The sequence below is a fragment of the Oncorhynchus mykiss genome, chromosome 1 (assembly GCF_013265735.2).
Source record: "Oncorhynchus mykiss isolate Arlee chromosome 1, USDA_OmykA_1.1, whole genome shotgun sequence".
Lineage (NCBI taxonomy): Eukaryota > Metazoa > Chordata > Actinopteri > Salmoniformes > Salmonidae > Oncorhynchus > Oncorhynchus mykiss.
The window spans coordinates 31,370,584-31,395,827 of record NC_048565.1 but is presented as its reverse complement, the minus strand read 5'-3'; the positions used below and the strand labels follow the sequence as shown (position 1 = coordinate 31,395,827).

Sequence of the window (25,244 nt, the reverse complement as noted above, 5' to 3'; positions counted from 1 at the left end):
GGCAGTGTGGAGTGCAATAGTGATTGCGTCATCTGTGGATCTGTTGGGGCAATATGCGAAATGGAGTGGATCCTTGGAGACGACACTGGCATGACCACCTGCAGGAAGTGATGCAGGAATACAACAACACGGTGCAGGATATGCACCTCACTACCTGCTGTTTGGAAGGCATGGTGCCAAAAGGAATTCAGGCGATTCTTTGGTGGAGAAATTGGCAAATGGAGATGGATCGGCCTACATCTGCAGAGCAGCAGACAAGCTGGTTCTGATAAATGGTTTTTCACCAATTCACTTGATCTCTCTCACTCTCAGCCCAAAAAGCAATCTCACACTTTGCATGTCTGTGAATATTAACAAACCGTCAAACCATGCCCACAAATTGTGCTACCCAGCTGTGCAGCATGTGGTACCTGCTGCACAGCCAATTTGATGGTGAGGACTGTTCCTCTGTGTGTTTGAAATAGTCCCCTCTACTCTTTTCAGAAATCCATCTACAGAGATGTCCAGATTCAGTTAAATTCATTCTCTACTGTATTCTTACATTCTGTGATGTTCATATAACTTCAATTTTAATTCTACTGACTGTTGAAATGTACAATTGAGTGTATAATTAATGGAATCATTCTTGTGCCAAGCAACAGTCATGTTTCAATGGTTGCAGGATAAGTAGCAGAAGGACTTGATCCCAGTAGGGAACTCAGCACTGTTGTAATCAATCTATAGATAACTGCCAAAGTAAATGAGGGACCAGTGTTGAGGAGTAGTGAACTGCATGTAGTTCAACTAATAATTCAACTACATTTTGCAGTAGCTTGGTGGTAGTTGAACTAAATTAAAATGTCGGTAGTGTTGTCAGTAATTTCTTTTTTTTTGCCATTTAATGGTATAGCTAACTACTGGACATACACACTATTGGCTGAAATAGGCAAAAATGTCCTTTATTTTTTGGCATCAGACTTGCCTAATTGTCACTTGAAACAGTTTTTGTGTTTAATGGGCTAAATGACTAATTCTACTAACATCTGACTCCATAGTGATCTGTTCTTGACATTTCAGATTTCGATATGATAATTGTTCATAAAGCAGTTTGAATGTAGTTACTTTTTCAAAGTAACATCAGTTAAGGAAACTATATTGTCACGGATCCCCCTGGTGCTGCTGCTCATTCTGTTCACCAGCTCCGGAGGTCGAGGCGTCACTGAACTGTTTCATTACCACCAACCTCGGACTGTCTTGTCTCATTACACATACCTGGTTCCCATTCCGTCTGATTAGTATGTGTATATATGTGCCCTCTTTTCTCCATTGTCCTTGTCGATCATTGTCCTAGGTCCATTGGTCTTGTGATTACCTATGCTCTGTTTTATTTCAGGTTTTTGGTGCTACATACAATGCATTACGCATTCCTTTGGTTCCCCTACAGTCACCCATTCCGGTTCGAGCTTTGGATAATTGTCCAATAGGGACAGGGCTCATACATCACATCACTTTTCCCGTTACTCTGCTGACCTATGACACTCATTCAGAACAGATCACCTTTTTGATCATAGACACCCCCACGCACCCCGTTGTTTTAAGTCTCCCCTGGTTGAGTTGGGGTAACCCTGTTATTTCCTGGTCCGAGAGGAGACTGCTGGGTTGGTCGCAGGAGTGTCAGAGGTCTATTGTGATGTCAGTCAACACTACTATGGTGGAAAGTCCAGACAACGCCATTTAAGTGGAATTACCGGAGAAATTCCAGGATCTGCACTGGGTTTTCTCTAAGACCCAGGCTACACACCTGCCTCCTCATCGCCCCTGGGACTGTGCCATTGACCTGCTGTCTGACACAGCCCTTCCGAGAGGACATGTCTATCTCCTATGCGGAGACCGAGGCCATGGAGATCTACGTACAGGAGAGCCTCCAGCAGGGTTTTATCCGCCCCTCTACGTCACCAGCCTCCTCAAGCGTATTCTTTTGTTAAGAAGAAAGATGGGGGACTGCTCCCCTGCATTGACTATCGAACACTAAATAAAGCCACTGTGAAGTTCAACTATTCTTTACCCCTCATCCCAACCATAATCGAACAAATGCATGGGACGCAGCACTTCACAAAACTGGACTTGAGGAGCACCTACAACCTGGTGCGCATTCGTGCAGGCGACGAATGGAAAACGGCCTTTTCCACGACCACGGGACATTACGAGTATTTGTTTAATGCTCCTTCAGTCTTCGAGACCTTTCTTAACGAAGTGTTTCGGGACATGCTGGTAAGGAGCGTAGTGGTTTATAAAATGAAGATGGTTGGAGCATAATCTATATGTTAACTTGTTCGGGCTAGGGGGCAGTATTCGGAAGTTTGGATGAATTAGGTGCCCAAAGTAAACTGCCTGAGTAAGAAGCTAGGATATGCATATACTTGGTAGTATTGGATAGAAAACATTCTAAAGTTTCTAAAACTGTTAAAATAATGTCTGTGAGTATAACAAAACTGATATGGCAGGCGAAAACCCGAGGACAATCCATCCAGAATTTTATTTTTCAGCTCACCTCTGATTACAATGTCTGGGATGGGAATATAAAAGTCCTCCCAGATTGCAGTTCCTAGGGCTTCCACTAGATGTCAACAGTCTTTAGAAAGAGTTTCAGGCTTGTTTTTTTGAAAAATGAGCTAGAATTTGTAGTTTTTCTAAGTGGCTCCCATTTTGTCTGTAGTGTTTGTAGCGCGTTCCGGTGAGTGCGCGTACTTCATTATTTATCTACGGTAATGATCTCCGGTATTCTACGTCTTAAATTGTATCATTTATTTACATAATAGGGTACCTGAGGATTGATTAGGAACGTTGTATGACTTGTTTAGAAGAAGTTTATTGGTAACTTACGGGATTCATTTTGTATGCATTTTGAACGAGGGACACCGGTGGATTACTGAGTCAAGCGCGCCATTGAAACGGACTTTTTTGGGATATAAAGAAGGACTTTATTGAACAAAATGACAATGTTTTATGTAGCTGGGACCCTTGTGATTGCAAACAGATGAAGATCTTCAAAGGTAAGTGATTTATTTTATTGCTATTTCTGACTTTCGTGACGCATCTGCTTGGTTGGAAAGTGTATGTAATGCTTTTGTGTGCGGGGCGCTGTCCTCAGATAATCGCATGGTGTACTTTCTGTAAAGCCTTTTTGAAATCTGACAACGCGGCTGAATTAACAAGAAGTTAAGCTTTTAAATGATGTATGACACTTCTATTTTCATGAATGTTTAATATTACGATTTCTGTCATTTGAATTTGGCACTCTGCAATTTCACCGGATGTTGGCCAGGTGGGACGGAAGCGTCCCAATGATCCGTAAGAAGTTAAACAAGACATTTTTTGTTTTTCCAGCAGTCTGTGTCCTTTTATGGCTACCTCATATCCACGAAGGGAGTGGAGATGGAGGAGCAACGTGTCAGCGCAGTCAGGTCATGGCCCATCCCCAACGCCATGAAAGCAGTCCCGCGATTCCTGGGTTTCGCCAACTATTTCCCGAGGTTCTTTCAGGGCTTCAGCACGGTGGTCGCACCTCTTACCTCCCTGCTGAGAGGTCTCCAGCAGCTTCATTGGATGGTGGAGGCGGAGATGGCGTACGGGACGCTGAAGGCACACTTCATCACTGCTCCCGTGCTGGCACATCCCGACCACTCACTCCCCTTCATTGTCGGTGTGGATGCCTCTGAAGTAGGAGTTGGGGCAGTGCTGTCCCATTGCACCGGAACCACTCCAAAGCTGCGGCACTGCGCCTTTTACTCCAAGCAGCTGAGCCCCACCCAGAGGAACTACGACGTACGGGTCTGGGAACTATTGACGGTCGATGAAGGCTCTGAAGGCACTGGCTGGAGGGGTTCAAACACCCTTTCCTGATGTGGACGCACCACCGCAACCTGGAGTACATTATTATTGTTTAAATGTAACCTTTATTTAACTAGGCAAGTCAGTTAAGGACAAATTCTTATTTTCTATGATGGCCTGGGAACAGTGGGTTAACTGCCTTGTTCAGGGGCAGAACGACAGATTTTTACCTTGTCAGCTCGGGGATTTGATCTTACACCCTTTCGGTTACTAGTCCAATGCTCTAACCACTAGGCTACCTGCAGCCCCACCAGGACAGCAAAGAGGCTAAACCCGAGACAGGCCAGATGGGCTGTATTCTTCGCCAGGTTCCAATTTATACTTTCTTATAGGCCAGGCTCGAAGAACGTGAAGGAAGACTCCCTGTCTCGCCTCTATGATGTAGGGAGAGGAGACCCACATCATCCCTCCGTTCCGTATGATCTTGCCAGTGGTGTGGGACGTGGCCGCCGACATATGGCAGGCCCTGCGTACGGAAACCACAACTCTACAGTGCCCGGAGAACCACGCCTACATGCACACGGGGGTGCGGGACCGCCTCCTTACCTGGGCGCACACGGCACCTGTGTCGGGCCATCCTGGGATAGGCCGTATCATTGCCTGCTTGACTGAAAACTACTGGTGGCCCACCTTGTCTAGGGACTTCCTGGTTGTGCCCAGTCTAAGACACCCAGACACCTCCCCTATGGAAAGCTTCTTCCCCTGCCGGTTCCACAACAACCCTGGTCTCACCTCTCGGTGGACTTTGTCACTGTCCTTCCACCCTCCCAGGGGAACACCACTGTTCTCGTCGTTGTGGATTGGTTTTCCAAAGCTTGTCGCCTCCTTCCTCTGCCTGGACTCCCGTCGGCCATGCAAACTGCCTAGGCTCTTTTTACACACGTCTTCTGGCACTACGGGATCCCGGAGGACATTGTGTCAGACCGTGGCATTTGAAGTAAGAATATACTCAAAAAGGGAGAACAATTATAAAAACCTAGAGACAGGGGCAATAACCAATAGACCGAGTACAATAATCAGAGAAAGAAAAATAATGTGGATATAAATAGGAGGGAATAGAGTGTGGTCAAGCCATCCAGGGCTTAAACAGACTGTTAGAAAGATTTAGCCCTGGAATAGTAGGGAGAAATCTAAGAACAAGAGAAAGAAAGTGGTTTTAATAAAGTGAATAGCATAATAAAACAAAACTAGGGAGAAAATAATAAATACAAATACCACAGGAAAATAAGGAGAGGCTTGGAAAATAGTTAATAGAAGGTGTGAAATATAGACGGGAGTGAAGAAAGCTATAACACCCTAGACACAGTAGGGAGAGGTTTGGGAATAATAACTATTCATATGTCGACAAACGGCCCCGTTTTTCTCTGTAATATGAAGCTAGAGGATTATTTTAAAACCATGGAGTCGCTGAAAGAAGCGCACGAGAATTTTACCAATTTGGCTTGAATATGGAAAGAATTGAGCAAAAAGGATCATATTAGGGAACATTTCCCTGCTAATGGAGAATTCAAATCAAAAAAATAATTCAGGGAGGAAATTATGACTCGGCACAATCACATAAAACCAGATATAATCAAAATATCAACGTATTGCAGTTAGCGTTCTATCAGTGTAATTGCACTAACCGCATTATTTGAGTATGGATATTGCAAAATGGGGTACTTGGTAAAGTTGCTCAGGCTATTTTGTTTGAATTTCAAAGCACTGGTTTGGATGTACCAGAGTGCAGAAAACTTACGAATTTACGAATGCTCAATGCCGGGTTGAATATGGCCGGTGTCAGTAAACGTCAGGGAAATAACGTAATTTGAATTATTGCCAGCAGCACATTTAGTCACCAACGTTTTTAACAAACATGTAAAGAGCCTAACCAGCCCTGCGAGTTGAGTAGAATGGAGAGTGAAGATGTATTCTCTTGGTTGTGTCTAGAAGTAGCGTTAGCTAAATTAGCTAGCCAACTTCAGCCAGTTAGCTTGAGTGCTTGACTGCCTTTTGGCAAGAAAATAATTATGCATTATGAATCAGAGAGTTTTGATCAACCCTGCTTCGTAGCAGAGCAGGGTTGAGTAATCCGTGTGAGAATCAAGGACAGTGGATATTAGGCAACATATTAGAATGGGCAGTATATATGGGCGAGAGCATGAATGATGTTTAAAAATAGTCAAACTTTGTATCACGCCACAATCAAACAATCACTAAAGGGTGTAGATTTTGGGGTTCTGTGTTGATACAATATGTAAGGTAGTGTATTTGTTGTTGGCGTAAAAAGATGAAGAAACTCATATGCCAAACCTCGCCACATTAGTAAACTATGTGGTAGAGCAGGGTCACAAGGAATTATAGCTATGGTAAAGTACAACTGGCGAAAACAAACAAGAGAACATATTTGGGAGCTTCGAGAACCATGCAACTCAAGAAGAAAACCCTAGTAGTTTAAACTTATGAGACTTAGTTTCATTTTATTCTAAAAATAGATTTATTGAATTGACGAAAGGGAGGAAGAGATACGAGTAATTAAAGTGGCCTCTGTGAAAAGTAGAAGTTATGCTTGTTTTGACTATAATTTAAATTAAAAAAATTCACCTGGTAACATAAACGTTAGCAGAAAGACAGAGGTAGAGCATGGTTGAGACTGTACAGAGCTTTCTGAGTTTAAGGGAAGAGATGTAGACTGGTGAAGGTAACAAATGAGAGTTAGTCAATTGGAAAGTAAGAATTTAGAATTTGAATTGTTTGGATTGATTAACAATTGGCTGATGTATTTTCTACATTTGGCGCAATACAGGTTAATCGTAAAAAAAATATATGTTTAATGAGTGTTGTGGTAGCAGAATCAGAATCCTTTAGGTAACATTGATAAATAAGATGTTTTATAAATTTTCACAAGCTGCTTATGTGGGAAAGATTACTTGGGCCCAGAGAGGGGAGAGGTCGGGTTAGTCTTATCTGTGAATGTGTCTGTAACTATTCCTAAACCATGTGAAGGGATGGTGTGATTAATGGTGAACCAGTTAGGTGGCTCCACAATGTCTGTGTGCCAGTCACTTCTCTCTGTAAGCTTGTCCAGGAGGGGTTGTATTTTTTATGGGAGTATCTAGAAATTGACAATTGATATATGCCATTGGATGAGGTAATGTTTTGGTCCTAAATGGTACCAAGAACGAGATAAAAACTTTGTCTAAGAGGGCAAACTGAAGAATAATTTATAGCTAATGCTGTCTGGCTATAGGATTTATTTTTCTGGTAAAAGGTTCTTTGTATAATGTTTCTAAGATCTGTTATTTGTCATGTGAGTTTAGATGGGTGTGTCTGCTATAAAGGATCTCAGTTGCCATTATGTTGACACTCTCAGAGAATTAATTTATGATACTGAATTGATCTGAGAGTCACAGGGCTATGGTGAAGCTCATATAATTAAAGATGGACTTTATGATAACTCTGACTTGTGTGTGGTTTGCTCTCTCATGATTTGGTAATACAGGAAATGTCCACGACAGTGTGAAGCAGTGGTTAGTGATACAAATATAGTCCTATTGATAAGGAGGCTTGATGTAAATGTAGAGTGTTGACAGTATGTGAATAGTAATATGTCATTAGTGTTTTTTTAGCACTTTAATGATGCAATATTTTAGTAATTTGAAAAGCTGAGGTTTCAATACAAGGTTAAATGATGAGTAGAGGGATTGAGCCTTGAGATTGTAAAAAAGAGTCGCTGCGGTTGAAAGGGAGCAGGCAGTGGGTAAGTTAGGTAACACCAGTGAATTTGAGCAGGAAGTTAATGTATTCTAAAATGATAATCTGTTTCCATTAAGTGGAACAGTGTCCAGTAATAAAAGTAGAATGAAATAAGTATTGACTGTTAATAAGCTGATGAGACAGCTCCAACTTTTTGAAGGTTCTACATGTGTTAGACAACAGTTTTGTATTTTACTAAATTAATGCAACAGGTTAAACTGATAGGATTACCAGAAAGGGGTTCTGGGATGTCTTATTTTAGATGGGGTCGAATCCACTTAATGGAACACTGTATTATCTGATGTGTCTTGAGTAGGATTCTTGCTTCCAGGAGTGATGGAAGTCCAATACAGTATGTATGCTAATTAAGGGAGACAACTTTTTATTAGATGCCTGGGATCAAATATCACTGATTCCTTAAGATGAGAAATTGACTACATTTGCGACAGGAAAAAGTATTACGTTTAGAAAGGTTAACAGGAACAATCTAAGGTGAAACAGCTATTACATATGGTGATTGGACATTGGTCTAGTAATGTTACCAGGATAATTGTACATGGTTAAGGATGATAGTGACCAATCATATAATACCATATGGGAGTGAATTGTGTCTAATGATAGTACATGCTAAATAAAGAATTGGGTGGATTAAAACAAACATTTAATGATTGGAGTAAGGAGTGTGGATTTACCATTATCATGTTTGGTTCATAAATAATACTTTGGGATGGCTGATTAAGATGTAGCACAGTGAATGCTAACTAAATGTACACTTTCTTTTCCAGAAGAGGAGGGGTTTTCATTATCTCTCTTTGAAATGTTTCTTGAGGCTATGGTCTTGGGAGAGTGGTTAGTGAAATATAGCAGTTTGATAGGTACAGTTGAAGTCAGAAGTTTACATACACCTTAGCCAAATACATTTAAACTCAGTGTTTCACAATTCCTGACATTTAATCAGAGTAAAAATTCCCTGTCTTAGGTCAGTTAGGATCACCACTTTGTCAGAATAATAGTAGAGAGAATGATTTATTTCCTTCCTGAGCGGTACGACGGCTGTGTTGTCCCATGGTGTTTATACTTGCAAACTATTGTTTGTACTGATGAACGTGGTACCATCAGGCGTTTGGAAATTGCTCCCAAGGACTAACCAGACTTGTGGCAGTCTAGAATTTATTTTCTGAGGTCTTGGCTGATTTCTTTTGATTTTCCCATGATGTCAAGCAAAGAGGCAATGAGTTTGAAGGTAGACCTTGAAATACATCCACAGGTACACCTCCAATTGACTCAAATGATGTCAATTAGCCAATCAGAAGCTTCTAAAGCCATGAATTATAAGTGAAATAATCTGTCTGTAAACAAATGTTCTGTCATGCACAAAGTAGTTGTCCTAACGGACTTGATAAAACTATAGTTTGTTAACAAGAAATTTGTGGAGTGGTTGAAAAATTAGTTTTAATGACTCCAACCGAAGTGTATGTAAACTTCCAACTTCAACTGTATATAGTTATCCGGATTCGGTGTTAAAGTGGGGTTACTAAATGAAATAAGGCCTGGCCATATATGTTTGTTTTTGTCATATGGTTTACCACACACACACACACACAATTTACCGGTTATGAATATGCGTTAGTGGTGTTGATACTGTGGGATCTATTTTGGATGTTTTTTTTTTCAATTCAGTTTTAAATTAGGTATGCAGAAGGATGAAAATGCTTTGAAAGCTGTTTAAATGGTTTCGGAAGATCAGGGAAAGAAAAGGGAGAGGAAATATTTTAATGGTGAGGCCTGATTCATCTCACTAGAAATGACAGGAACAGGTAGGATTTAATTATAAAATGAATGTGAAACACCAGTCTCTAATAAGAGTGGTACCATTACTGTTGTAGTTCTAAGTTGATTAGTTATTCAAATGGGTTAATATTGTATTCAACATGTTGTTTTGAATCATGTGTTCAAATGGGAAAATTACCAGTTTCCTTGGATCCTGTTCTTTGGGTAAATCTACAAATGTACTTTGTCCGTCTGCATATAGAAGGAAAGATATATGTTAAGAAGGGATGACAGTTACTCCAAATGGAGTGTGATATGTAAGTTGCTGATTTTATATATCGTTTTTTTGTTTCGATACAAATTTAACCAGATTGGGATTTATGGAATGTGGGATTTCGGTGAGGCGTTAGGGTGATAACTTTCTGATCTGGTAACTCTTCCGAGAGATTGCCAGTAAAATAAGATAGTATAAACTAATTTTGAAAATGGTTTTAGTAGTAACAGTATGCTGTTATGCTCTTCGACATTTGTCATAGAGATAACGTTATTAAGAAAAGGTTACTGAATAATTTGTAATATAGTCAATGCTTGTCTGGATTTCCTGAAACAGAAATGAATTGAACTAAACTGTTGTTCTGATCTATGTTTTTTTTAGGTTATCATGGAGGTGACGTCAGATCGTGTCTTAATGCATGGTAGGAATAATTTGACCACAAACAGTGTATGTGAACCTCAACACCCTCCCTAACCGGCTGAAGAAAGAGCGACAAAGGCATGCAATACGACAGTGACTTTTAACACTTCTACTTGAATCCGAGCTATAAACCGGGGCAGGAGTGTTGAGAGAGCGTGTTGAGTGAGCGTGAAGAGAGAATGGCTCAGGTGAGAGACTCATGTATGTGGGAGAAACGGATGTGTCTATTTTGAAATTTAAATTGGGACATTATCAAGGGCCATCAAATGGGACAGGCAAGAGTTACATGTGCCGTTGGGAAGATGAACTGTAAACGATATCTGAAAAAGACACGCTGGAATGCTAAGTGCCAGGAGAAAGACAGGGGGGGTCTACACACTGCGAACAATATAGACTACGGATGCATTGTGATACTGATCTTTCATTACCAGGCCACTTGCAACAGGAAAACAGGGCCAAAGGGGGGCTGTAATGAGAAGAGGTATTAACAGCAACAGAAAGGGGTGACGGCACTGCTCAAATTTATTAGGCCAAGGGAGGCTCCAGAAACCTTATTTCTAAGTGTCCTCCGACAGGGAAGTTGTTAGAGAACTCACTGAATGATAACTTGGGTTAACCATAAAGTTTTTTGTTCTCTTTTGTTTAACCATGTAATCAGAATTGTAGTTTAAGTCCCATCAATGAGTGATGTGAAGTTATTAAACATTAATTTTTTTTCTCTTTCCTTTCAAGTCAATATGTTTATTAGGTTTTGTGGAGCATCAGAGTGATCAATGTTCCAGAGGAGGGATTGATGTATATTGACTAATTGATTTGAGAATGTTGTAGTATGTTTATAATTAAAGAAGTGCATTAGGAAGAGTATTGACTAGTGTGTTATGGGTTAGATGGAATTATATATGTGCAAATGTATCTGTAGCAGGAGGAGGTGTTTGAGACAGAATGTTTACATAGGGCTGTTAAGTGGGATGGAACGTGACTGCAGTAAAGATCTGTGGGGGCTCATAAATTAAGGTCGTGCTGATAGAGGAGTATAAATGCCCAGAGACTGTATATTGTTACAGGCGATAGCTCATAGGAGAGGGAGGACAGCTAACTGTGCACAATATAGGGAGTTAATTAAGTTAAATTGAACATTACACATACCCAGATCATGGTGAGAGTAGAATAGATAGTGATGGCAATTCAGACACTATGGTAAACTTTCAAGAAACCTGTGATTCAGAGTTTTGTTAGGTTGGATATTCTTCCAACCCATTAATCTCTTTCCCAATTTCTAACAACCGGTGAACATTTGACAGATTACATGCAGGAGATATTCTCATTGCAGTCACTGTAGGGACCGTAATTGAAGGAGACTATAGGCATGGGCCATGTTAGTAGTAGCAGGGGTTATTTTAGTAGCATTGTTGGGACATCAGTTTATGAGGACTCCTGCCACATGGCTTGGTAGCTGGTAACTAGGAGACCAATTGGAGTAAGGGGGGTCTGTTATTCAAATGTAACATATTAGTGATCTTGCCATAAGAGGAGGGTCTATGTTGTGAGGAAATGACCCATGCGTTGCATTGTGTATCTCCTCATGTGAAAGCGGAGATAACCAAGGAAGCGGGCTGAATTCTGGAGATTGAGTGTACATCAAGATACACCAGGCAGTGGGTGTTGGGACAGAACATGTGTGACATCTTAGAGTAAAATAAGTGCACTCTATATATGTGTGTCTCGGTCATTAGACACCATTAGACATGCACCTGTCTGGGGAGTGGACATGTCTGTTTATTTTTGTACTATTGCTATGGCCTATTATTTACTGTTGCTATGGTTACGCCTATTGAGAATTTTCTAGTACATGTGTGCCCATTATACATTTTGAAGTAGTCAGCAGGATAAGTGCACTCTATATGTGTGTCTAGGTCATTAGACACCATTAGACATGTGTAACAGTATAACTTTAGACCGTCCCCTCCCCCATACCCGGGCGCGAACCAGGGACCCTCTGCACACATCAACAGTCACCCTCGAAGCATCGTTACCCATCGCTCCACAAAAGCCGCGGCCCTTGCAGAGCAATGGGAACTACTACTTCAAGGTCTCAGAGCAAGTGACGTCACCAATTTAAATGCTATTTAGCGCGAACCACCGCTAACTAAGCTAGTGTTTCACATCCATTACACTCACCCCCCTTTTGACCTCCTCCTTTTCCGCAGCAACCAGTGATCCGGGTCAACAGCATCAATGTAACAGTACAACTTTATAAACCGCCCCCTCGCCCATACCCGTGCTCGAACCAGGGACCCTCTGCACACATCAACAACAGTCACACACAAAGCATTGTTACCCATCGCTCCACAAAAGCCCTTGCTGAGCAAGGGGAACAACTACTTCTAAGGTCTCAGAGCAAGTGACGTCACCGATTGAAACGCTATTTAGCGCGAACCACCGCTAACTAAGCTAGCGTTTCACATCCGTTACACATGCACCTGTCTTGAGAGTGGGAATGTCTGTTTATTTTTGTGCCATTGCTATGGCCTAATGTTTCTATGCCCTAATGTGAAACCGAGCAAAAATTAGGCAAGGCAAAAAGGCAAAAAGATAATGATGGTAAAATGCCAGAGGGGATGAATCATTAACATAAAGAGGAGTTACTATGAGTGTGACGTAAGGATGAAACCTGTATGAAAAGTGTGCGCCAAGGCTGGAAAGGGAGTTACTTCATGAACCAGCTCGGCTCATATTACTTTGTAATAAAGTCTATTTGAACTCACAGGACCTGGTATTTGAGAAATATTATTGATCGAATATTTCCACGACATGGTATGTACGTACGGTCACTGTGGGGACAACGTCATCGATACGCTTATTGATGAAGCCAGTGACTGATGTGGTGTACTCCTCAATGCCATTGGAGGAATCCCAGAACATATTTCAGTCTGTGCTAGCAAAACAGTCCTGTAGCTTAGCATATGTTTCATGACCATGTTTTTATTGATCTAGTCAATGGTGCTTCCTGCTTTAATTTTTGCTTGTAAGCAGGAATCAGGAGGATGGAATTATGGCCAGATAGGCCAAATGGAAGGCGAGGGAGAGCTTTGCATGCGTCTCTGTGTGTGGAGTATAGGTAATCCAGAGTAAATTTCCCTCTGGAAATTTGTTAAAAATTATTTAAGTTTCCCTGCATTAAAGTCCACGGCTACTTGGAGCGCCTCCTCTGGGTGAGTGTTTTCTTGTTTGCTTATGGCGGAATACAGCTCATTCAATGCTATCTTAGTGCCAACCTCTGACTGAGGTGGTTTGTAAACAGCTACGAAGAATACAGATGAGAACTCTCAGTAGGTAGTGTGGTCTACAGCTTCTCATGATATACTCAACCTCAGGTAGCAATAGCTCGAGACTTCCTTAGATATAGTGCACCAGCTGTTATTTACAAAAATACATAGTCCACCGCCCCTTGTCTTACCAGCCGCTGTTCTATCCTTCCAGTACATCGTATAAGCAGCCAGATGTACGTTGATATTGTCGTCGTTCAGCCATGACTCCATGAAGCATAAGACGTTACAGTTTATAATGTCCTGTTGGTAGTTCAATCTTCCCAGTAACTCGTCAATGTTATTGTCCAAAGATTGCACGTTTTCTAGCAGAATTGAGGGAAGTGGGGGTTGATTCGATCGCCTTCAAATTCTCAGAAGGCAGCCCTCTGTCCGGCCTCTCTTTCAACGCCTCCTCTTCACGCAGATCACGGGGGTCGGGGCCTGTTCCAGAGGGAGCCGTATATACTCTGCCTCGGTGAGTGGTCAGTAATCGCAGTCCTGATGTCTAGAAGTTATTTCCGATCATAAAAGACGGTAGCGGCAACATTATGTACAAAATGAGTAAAAACAAAATTGTTACAAACAACGCAGATAAACAAACAAAAAAACACAATCGTTTGGGGGCATGTAAAATGTTTGCCTTCTGCTCCAGCGCCATCTTACAAGCGTTTGGGGTCACGTAGAAATGTCCTTGTTTTTGAAAGAAAAGCACATTTTTTGTCCATTAAAATAACATACAATTGATCAGAAATACAGTGTAGACATTGTTGTAAATGTTGTAAATTACTATTGTAGCTGGACACAGCTAATTTTTTAATGGAATATCTACATAGGTGTACAGAGGCCCATTATCAGCAACCATCACTCCTGTGTTCCAATGGCAAGTTTTGTTTGCTAATCCAAGTTCTGCATTTTAAAATGCTAATTGATCATTAGAAAACCCTTTTGCAATTATGTTAGCACAGCTGAAAACTGTTATAAATAAAACTGGCCTTCTTTAGACTAGTTGAGTATCTGGAACATCAGCAAAATGGCCAGAAATATATAACTTTTTAATTTTTTTTTGTTCTGAGAAATGTCTAGGCTATTCCATGCGAGAAATTGCCAAGAAACTGAAGATCTCGTACAATGCTGTGTACTACTCCCTTCACAGAACAGCGCAAACCGTCTCTAAACAGACAAGAAAGAGGAGTGGGAGGCCCCGGTGCACAACTGAGCAAGAGGACAAGTACATTAGATTGTTTAGTTTGAGAAACAGACGCCTCACAAGTACGCAACTGACAGCTTCAATAAATTGTACCCACAAAACACCAGTCTCAACATCAGTGATGAGGCAACTCCGGGATGCTGGCCTTCTTTTGAACGGCAGTGTATATTTTTTCTCTCGCCAATTTCATGGTATCCTCAGCCCAAATTATGGAAGTTCTTGTGGAAGAAGGGGTGTTGCATCACTCCAATAGAGTTTCAGAGGTGCACTGAAGCTGTTCTGGCGGCTCGTGGTGGCCCATCGCCCTATTAAGACACTTTATGTTGGTGTTTCCTTTATTTAGAAACTACCATGCAGTATTGAGAGAGTCTACCAAAACAAATAACTTATTTTCTTCAAAACTCCTAATCCCCAAAATGTGAGAACTAAACAATATTTATATTTTGGAGGATGTGGAAATGGTCCATGGACACTTAAGGGACAGTTATGACAAGTGTGTTCCATTTGGTGATCTCATGAAGGGCAGGAAACACACATAACTGTATCTCTTAAAGTGTACATTTCCCAGCTGTCAGGTTTACATCTAAGTATTGTGAAATGTATGTGATTAAACATGAAACTATTTGTGAAAAGATGTATTGTGATGCTAACCTTCTAAATGAGAGTACAGGTTTTCATATAAAGTTAACCAAATCAATGGCCACGCCCACGTGAGCATAGGCAGTACGTAGGCGTCATGGACCGCCCTTTTTTCTGAAGTGTATAAAACCCAAATTCACACCAGACTAGAAAACATGCAGCTGACACTTCATGTGAAATGGTTTAAACTACAACTCTGCCAAAGAGAACCACGGTAAGCCGGACGTCTCGAATGGTTAAGAAGTCAGAGAACGCCGGGACAGAGTCCCCACATTGGAATGGCTACAATTCTATAGGCCACGGAGACCTAACAGCTGTAGTTTGGCTACACAGCTGGAAATGGTTAAACTCTGAGACTATTGATCACTACAGAATAAGAGCAAATCTTAGACGCATAATTACTAGTCTGCAGCTAGAAATTACATAAGTCTATTACGAGAATACTGTCAACCGCCGAAGCAGCTATTACATAAGAACATTTCCGAATGGTACTCTGAAGTATCCATTCTTGCCACCTACAACCATGAAAGGCATTGTAACTTCTGGGAAAGTTAACCAGAGACTCTGATGAACTCTACAGGACGATCGAGGATTCCAACAGAGAAGACAACAAAGACATACGGGTGTAAATATATAAATTGCAATTATTCTCGAATGAGTGGCCGTTCACGTGCAAAGGATTAGCACTTCAATGACTATAATTATAGACTGTGTGTAGTGAATCCATGTTGTCTTTCCCGCTCTTTCTCAGTCCCCACCCCTTTCCTTTGTCTACCAAGCCGTCATATCGGCTTAGCCCACTAGGGACTTTTCTATCATTGTTAGTAACCAATATCTACTGTTTGTTTTGGCTTGGGTTCGTGCAGATATCCAAGGGTTTGCGACGTTCAGTAATGAGAATTGAGGTAATAATAATTCATCATTCATTGATCAGATATTAAAATATCTGAATAGTTATATTCTGAAAATTATAACTTTGTAATCTCTTAGCTTCATTGGGATAGGGAGCAGTATTTTCAAGTCTGGATGGAAAGCGTGCCCCAAGTAAACTGCCTGTTTCTCAGGCCCAGAAGCTGGGATATGCATGTAATTGGTAGATTTAGATAGAAAACACTATAACGTTTCTAAAACTGTTAAAATAATGTCTGTGAGTATAACAGAACTTATTTGGCAGGTGAAACCCCGAGGACAAACCATCCAGGTAAACAAAACATTGAGGTCACTTTGTTTTCAGTTGGTTTTCTATGGGAAACTATATTTATGAGGACCTGGTTGCAGTTCCTATGGCTTCCACTAGATGCCAACAGTCTTTAGAAATTAGTTGATGTTTTTCTTTTGAGAAATGAAGAAGTAGGGCTGTTCATTGTGAGTGTCAAGCCAAGTGGGCTCTTCTGTGTGGCGCGCGTGAACTGGAGCTCTCTCCACGTTATTTTTATCCGCTATCCGCTACTTTGTGGTCATGTTGGGCGAGTTGGAACCGCTGTATTTCTGAATCAAACGAGCCAAATAAATTGACATTTTGCCGATATAAAGAAGGAATTTATCGAACAAAAGGACCATTTGTGATGTTTCTGGGACATTTTGGAGTGCCAACAGAAGAAGATCTTCAAAGGTAAGGCATGAATTATATTGTTATTTCTGACTTTTGTGTCGCACCTGCCTGGTTGAAATATGTTTTCCATGTGTTGGTATGCGGGGCACTGTCCTCAGATAATCGCAGGGTTTGCTTTCGCCGTAAAGCCTTTTTGAAATCTGACAAGGCGGCTGAATTAACAACAAGTTAAGCTTTATTTTGATGTATTGCACTTGTGATTTTATGAAAGCTCTGCAATTTCACCGGATGTTGTCGAGGGACGCTAGCGTTCCACTGATCCGAAAGAAGTTAATTCACGTTTAAATAATTCGTTTTAAATCTAGAGAATTGATTTGCTAAAATAACAGTCTTCTCATTTAATGATAGTCACAGACAAGTCAGAGGCAAACCCACATTCAGCAAATGGAGCCATTTCCCACTAATCTTTGGCGGGCAGCTTTGTTAATTCATGGGAGTATGGGAGCAGGCAGGGTGAAGGTCCCTCCTCTCTCTCTCTCTCTCCTCCAGTCACAGCGACAAATTGACCCAGATTAACCATCTGTCACTGCTGCGACGCATCACACTTCACACATTGGCCCCGTTGAGATTAGTGGCATATGCTGCTGTTGCTGCTGTTGGTGGATTGGGGCTGGAGGTTGGTCTGACAGATGATATACCGAGTGAGGGCTGTGGGCCCCGGGTTGGCAGCTCAGAGAGGAGCCCTGGCCCCTGGCTCAGCTCTGGAGAGGCCTGGAGATTCTCTGGAGGGACCTGGACTCAACTAAGTCTGGATTTGAAGGGTCAACCCACAAGGAAGGTCGTCACTCTAATTCACCTTAATGCTGCAGCTTCACATCTTGACCAACAGATCACACTATACATAGTCCGGTTACACTCATAAACCGTTAAAGTGTGTAAGAATGTGTTTAAAACAACCCTTTTTACAATATGTCTAATAACCAATGAAAGGCTTGGATATGTCTTTCTATGCCACATCCCTGTGACGATGCTGGCGGATTTTCAGAAGCTGAACGTCATAACATGACAAAAGCATATGACAGGTTAATCAGAAGGGGTGAATAAGGTGATAAGAGTGGAAAGCAACACGCCACAACACCGTAGTCTCTAGCATGTTCTTGGCAAGAAGGTAGCTCCATGAAGAAGTCTATTAATAAATCCAGAACTCATCACTGCTCTGAATCTGCTAGTACTGCATGTGCCCCCTGTTGTCCGCAAGAACATCCACCTCCTACATAATCGCCCACGTCTGCTGATAGAGATCCATGTGCAGCAGCTCGCTACAATGCAAAACCCACCACATGCACTATAAGACTCTCTTCTGTTTCACAGCTATACAGAGCACAACAAAGGGAAGTCCTCTTTAAAGCCTTCTCACTGGGCAAAAACTAAATCAACATTGCTTCCATGTCATTTCAAACCCCCCAAAATGATGTGATGACGTTAAATCTACTTGGAAAATGGATGGTAAACCCAGGGCTGATGGTAAACCCATTCAGCTAAGCAACCAACGTTATAGTATGCTATTGATTACTTGATGAAAGACCCATATATGAAGACCCATATTTAGTCATGTGGACAAATTACAGTGTTTGTGTCAGCTTTAAAACAACGTTCATTTATTCTCTGGAATGTCTGTCAGGTCTGGTTTAGTAGAACTAAGTAGCTAATCTGATATGGACATCTAAGAACAAAAATGAGTCAGCATCAGGAAAACAATAATCCAATGTGATTTTGAACGTTACATAATCAGTTACGGTGTTCATGCCAAATATTGACCGTGACATAAGGGTCTACATTTAGAGAAAGCACTTCATTATGCATAGATTTTTCTTATAAATGTATTAAGACAAGGTTGAGAGGATGTTAAGGAACATAATGTGCATGAGGGTAGGGATAACAATGCTTTATAAATAATCAGAATGTACACTCAGTCATTAGGGCGTCTGACTATTTCAATGAGTCTGAATGACAATGTGCAATACCAACTTAGCTCTGTCATTCCTCTAATGCTACAGACATAACTCACAGAGTAAACAAGAAATTGTGACGTGGCTGCATGTTTCTCTGTTTTCACGAAGGCTTCCAACAGATGGAAACATGAGCCCACAGTGAAACTCTGATGACGCGTAGGCCTTGGAATGCCTGTGGTTTGGAAATCTGAAATTCCAATCTAAAAAGGTTGAACATGCCATATCTCCAGCTTCACTGGCACCACTGCCTATTCTGATTACTATGAAGGCACTACAGGGCTAAATAATATTTCCCAGGCTTGGAGGGAAATATCATTCCAATTAAGAAAATCATTCCAATCCCTTTCATCAAAACAAATAGCTATTTTAACCAGAGACTTTACCAGAAAAGTTAGACTTCTAAAATCCCTTAGAGATGCACCTTAGCATCCCATGACTTTTTCACATCGCTGTGTGCTTTCTCATGGTGTGACAGAGTTTCATATGGGCACGTTCTCCTGAGAGTGCCCAAAGTGATGCCAGCGCTGCCAGCTCCTGCACTCTGTGGACTGGGTGTGTGGCGTGGGACTGGGGTCATCTGTCCCCCCCTTGGTTCCCACAGAGCCCTGGGCCGGACCAGGTCCCTGCCGGGCGTGGTGATGTCAGCTGACAGAGCAGGCATTGAATGACGTGGCGGGCGGATGCTCTAATTAAGCTCATGGTGTTTGTCTACTTTCTCTGCACAGACGAGAATGCCCAACGAGCCTGCGAGTCACGCATCCTGAGAGTACTGGCAGAATAAGAGGGGGTGTGTCCTGTACACACTCAGCTTGCAGCGCAGTGATAGGGCCATGTGAGAAACACCCAACCAGGACGAGCAGGGCCTATGGGCAGAGAGAACACACCCAACAACACAGCCACCAGCGCCTGACATTTCAGGAACAATGTGACGCTAACAACACTGTTTGTTTTGAGCCTAAAGTGCACGTTGAAGGGAGGAATCTTTTTATAACAGAGAAATTATGTCACTGAATAGTGTAGGCTCACTGGCATGTCAGTTAATACCTTGACAATGCAAGGATGACACTACAGACACATACTGTATCCTCAAACTATCCTACACCACAATGAGAGGTGAATGTGAGTGATTCAATGGCATGTCAGGTATCATTATGATGAGCTGAACTAGCATGATAGAGAATGAAAGCAGACATTATCTCTGTCATATTGGTTATGGATTGTGCTTAGTTCTATGTCAGTTATTGTAATTGTACAATTATCAAAAACACAGGGGAAATGTTTTAGGTACAATCTCTGTAGTCGCATCCTTTTGGTTGAACATTTCATGGCACCAATTCAGATGACTGGAATGACACATTTTCAGTCAAGAAACATTGCTTGTTTTAGATGGTGACATTGTCTTTATTCTATTTTTGCTTCACCACTAGGCTACAGCAGCATGTATAACATATTCCTAGCATGCCTAAGCAAATGTTCTGCACCCTCTATCTCTGTACAATATCCTCACACTCAAGTCTCTCCTGTAATCTATCTAATGTATGCAATGCATCGTAGTGCATACTGTGGCTACAGAGTTTGACCACAGGGTAGTATAGCAGGAAATGAACAGCACATTTTTCTCTTTGACCCATGGCAAAATGTGAAGGTTAGCTGTCTTTCCAGTTACGTATCTATGGCTGTGTAAGAATGATCTCACCTGAGAAAGAAGGCATATAACAAAGATTAATATACAGTATGACTGCATTATACAAAAAAAATGGACTGAGCATAGCTTGGACTAATCCAGGTCCAGGCTGATGGTTAGGCCTACACAGATACACAGAGGGGACGGGTCTCTGTGTCCACCTACCCCTCTCTGTTGTCCTCTTCGTCCAGGTTGGAGATGAGCTGGGAACCGGCCAGGGAGATGTCCAGTGCGGCCAGAGGCAGGTCTCTGTAAGCAAAGCTGCCTAGCTGGACTGGATTTTGACACTGGTTGTCCTCCTCCACCTGCTGGGAGATCACCTCCAGCTCTGAGGCTCTGGCCTGGGCCTGGGGAGGGGCCCTGGAGGACACAACGTACGTAACACCATGGATACTCTGTTAGTAGTAGTGGAGGGCCCAGGACTCACACATTCAACTAAACAAATGAATCTTCTCTCACAATCTAATGGTAAAGTACTTCAGAGTTTGGTCTTTCACTGATCAACAAAATAGTTACAAAAGGCAAGGGACAATATCTATTAGAACCCATTTTTCAGAGATACTGACTGGTATGTAGGGACAATAATACATTACAGCCTACATAATGGAAACAGATGATGGGTTACACAAACTGTACTTCCTCAAATGGTGAATCAGATACAACATCCACAACAATGCTATTTTCTCTTATTAAGAAGAGCTTGACCTGAATAAGCAGCTGAGATAGTGAAACCTGATTATATAAATGTAAATGTCAGCATATTGCAATACACTACAGCAGTTTTTCCCAAACTTTTTATAGCCCCGTACCCCTTCAAACATTCAACCTCCAGCTGCGTAATCCCTCTTGCGCCAGGGTCATTGAACTCTCAATTGTTGTTTTTTGCCATCATTGTAAGCCTGCCACACTATTCAAAACATTTATTAAACATAAGAATGAGTCTGAGTTTTTGTCACAACCCGGCTCGTAGGAAGTGACAAAGAGCTCTTATAGGACCAGGGCAAAAATAATAATATAATAATCAATCATTTTGCTCTTTATTTATTTAGCCATCTTACATTTAAAACCTTATATGTTCATCAAAAAATGTGAATAACTCACCACAGGTTAATGAGAAGGGTGTGCTTGAAAGGATGCACATAACTCTGCAATGTTGGGTTGTATTGGAGAGAGTCTCAGTCTTAAATCATTTTCCGCACACAGTCTGTGGCTCTGTATTTAGTTTTCATGCTAGTGAGGGCTGAGAATCCACTCTCACATAGCAACGTGAATGCAGCCCTGTCCATAAATCAGGCAGTGGCATCTGATTAAATTCAATTTTCACAGAGCCGCTTGTTGCAATTTCACTCAGGCTCTCTTGTTCAGATATCAGTAAGTGGACTGAAGGCAGGGCGTGAAAGGGATAACAAATCCAGTTGTTTGTGTCGTCCGTTTCGGGAAAGTACATGTGCAATTGTGCACCCAGCTCACTCAGGTGCTTCGCTATATCACATTTGACATTGTCCGTAAGCTTGAGTTCATTATGGCTATGGCTTTTGTGCCATCAGTACAGATACCAACACATCTTGACCACCAAAGTCCATTTGATGTCACAAAGCTATCCAGTACCTTAAAAATATCCTCTCATGTTGTCCTGGTTTCCAGTAGTTTACAGAAGAGGATGTCTTCCTTAATTGACCCCCCATAAACGTAACGGATATATACCAGGAACTGTGCCAGGCCCGCCACGTCTGTTGACTCATCCAGCTGTAACGCATATAATTCACTGTCTTGAATGTTAAGCAGTAATTGTTTCAAAACATCTCCTGCCATGTCACTGATGGGTCGGGAAACAGTGTTGTTTGATGAAGCCATTGTCTGTATAGTTTTTTTTGGCCTATTGTCCCAGCCATATCAGTGGCAGCAGGAAGAATTAAGTCCTCCACAATAGTATGGGGACACTTGGTAGCTCACCATATAAGATGCTTCTAGCCCCTTCTTATTAATGGTATCTGTTGCTTTTACACGTCTTACTACTCGGAAGTCATCTTTATTCTCGCTCCAAAAACTCCTGTGGCTCATTTTTCAAATTGTCATGTTTCGTTTCTAAATGTCTGCGCAAGAGTGAAGGTTTCCCGCGAGAGAGTAACGGTTAATGTGATCTGATGTTAATTATTTGATTAGACTATCTGTATTTGACAATGTGTTGTTATTTTGCTGAACACTAGATGGTTTAATTTTATTTTTGGCAGTGAAACGAGGCTACTCAGGTGAGAAAAAAACATCACCCAAATGTAAAGCCCCATTGGAAAATATAAATGTACTGTTTGAAAATGTGAAGATATATAAAATATATAAAAAATGTTTTTTATTTTTTAATGTGAATCACATTTTTATTTGGCGTACCCCCCAGTTTGGGAATTCCTGCACTACAGTATAACAAAGTACCTATTCACATTGTATAACTTGTGTGATAGACTGACATAACCTGACCAGGTGAATCCAGGTGATGTCACCTGTTAAATCCACTTCAATCCGTGTAGATGAAGGTTAAAGAAAGATTGTTTAAGCCTTGAGACAATTGATACATGAATTGCGTATGTGTGTCATTCAGAGGGTGAAAGGGCAAGACAAAATATTTAAGTGCCATTGAATTGGGTATGGTAGTAGGTGCCAGGTGCACCGGTTTGAGTGTGTCAAGAACTGCAACGCTGCTTGGTTTTTCACGCTCAACAGTTTCCTGTGTGACTCAAGAATGGTCCACCACCCTCAGGACATCCAGCCAACTTGACACAACTGTGAGACGCATTGGAGTTAACATGTGCCAGCATCCCTGTGGAACGCTTTCAACACCTTGCAGTCCATGCCCCGACTAATTGAGGCTGTTCTGAGGGCAAAAGGGGGGGGCAAGTCAATATTAGGAAGGTGTTCCTAATGTTTTGTACACTCAGTGAATATGAAAAAGACAACAGAAAAATAACATTTATAACTGCCTTGGTTTGCCTTGATTAGTGAGATCTGAGAGATTTGAAGCACATTTACTTTCTGGAATCATAATATTACTTTTACAAACTAACTGGAATGGGTTTTGTGAAATGGCATGAAATAGCAGTACTTTTCTGTTTGACAGAAATATGCATTTGCTTGCAGGGACAGCAATCTAATTTCCCTTATTTCATTTTCCACACTAAAACCCGAGTGTGAGTAGGACCCTGATCCCCTCTCCAGCTCAGCCAGTAAAAGACGAGGAGAGGTCAAACCAAGAACAGAAGACTCTGCCCAGCGCAGCCCATTTGAAGACATCAATAACCCCAGAGCTTAACAAGGAAGGAGGGCATTGATTACAAGCCAGAGAGAACAAAACACATTGTGCCTGTAGATAGTTGGGGACTAACAGCCTGGTGATATGTGGAGGTTAAATTGTGGACCACACTTTGTCAGCATCAGATCAGTGTGTGCAGACAGACAAAGAGACAGACAGAAAAACAGACAGAGACACACCTCCCTGTGAAAGGTTAATGTAGTCAGCCCTGGAAAGGAAAACATCCACTGCTCTCCACTGACCTATGACTATCTCTACCTAACATACTGTACATGCTTACTTCAAAGGTTGCTTTCTTATCTGCATAGGTACCCACAAAAAGGTGGTATAATAGTACTGCTAGAAATACATTATTGTACATCTTTGTATTTCAGTGCAGTTCACTCTACAGAGCAGAACCCCCCCCCCCCCCCCCCCCCCCCCCCCCTCCCCCCGTCTGTGATATAATGCTGTAACTTACACGTGGCCACTGGATGTGGTTGGCTCAGGGAAAAATGCCCACACACGCCTCACATGCTCAACAATAGCCAGTGCATTCCGAAATTGTACACTTGGCACCTCTTCTTGCTAGCCGCAACAAGGATGCTAATCAGTCATGACAGACAAACTGTTCACTGAATCAAAATCACATTTCCAAACAATCATAGACGAGGCCAAGGTCCATTATGTGTAGAGACAGTGGCCGCTTCAGTGGCTTGTTGCCATCCTGGGGAGTGGGTGGCTGGCTGCACATTGGAATACTGCTCCATTCCATCAGGCAGGCAGGCAGGCAAAGCAAAGGAAGCCAGCGTGCCAAAGGCTGGAAATCTTTTCAAAGGCATGCAATATTAGCAAACGCCACAAGGAAGTTTAAAGGTTAACATAGGGCACTCAATGCTCAGGGAGATCTGCTGCTCACAGTCACACCATGTTAATAACACGGTACAAAGGGACCAGATAACCTTAGTTTAAAGAACAAAGTGCAATGCATATGCTCTAATGTAAGTATCCTGTGACAGATATAATGTAGGTAATACAGGAACAAATATTATACATGTACTTTTTTGCAACTTTTGTCAAATTGTACTTCCAATTAGAATGAAATTTGGACATTCTGTATTTTCTGTAATGGTATTAATAGTAGCTTTGTCTTTTTGAGTCGGACCCTCTCCTTCTGGAATTTAATCACTGCCAAGGATTGACTCCCCCAGAATAAAAGGCATCCATGGCTTTGCCCCGAGTATTTCTACACCGCTGGGCCATAAATCCCCACATGATGACCAATAGAAATATAAAAAATAAATACCCTGCTGAGACTTCAAGCTGCCAGGTTCAACTCATTCCCTCTGAAGGAGGACATTTTAATATAGCTTGTCAAGACAAAAAAAGTCAACAACAAAGATTTTGAAAATATGAAAGGTTCAGAGTATGGATTCAGAGTAGGGATGATAAATTGCACAAATGCATTGGCTAATTTAATGATTAATATAGTT

General features: G+C 41.6%; 1 protein-coding gene across 2 annotated transcripts in view; it reads right to left on the bottom strand.

Annotated features, from left to right (window-relative positions):
* Positions 1 to 25,244, bottom strand: part of LOC110521024 (transmembrane protein 266) — a 73,598-nt gene that overhangs the window by 30,638 nt on the left and 17,716 nt on the right. Inside the window, exon 3 of one of the 2 annotated variants that reach the window (XM_021598466.2) lies at positions 20,637 to 20,831. The exons of the other annotated variant lie outside the window; for it this stretch is intronic. Within the exon in view, the coding sequence (XP_021454141.1) occupies positions 20,637 to 20,831 (195 nt within the window). The remainder of the gene's footprint in view (positions 1 to 20,636; positions 20,832 to 25,244) is intronic. 2 annotated transcript variants of the gene reach the window in all.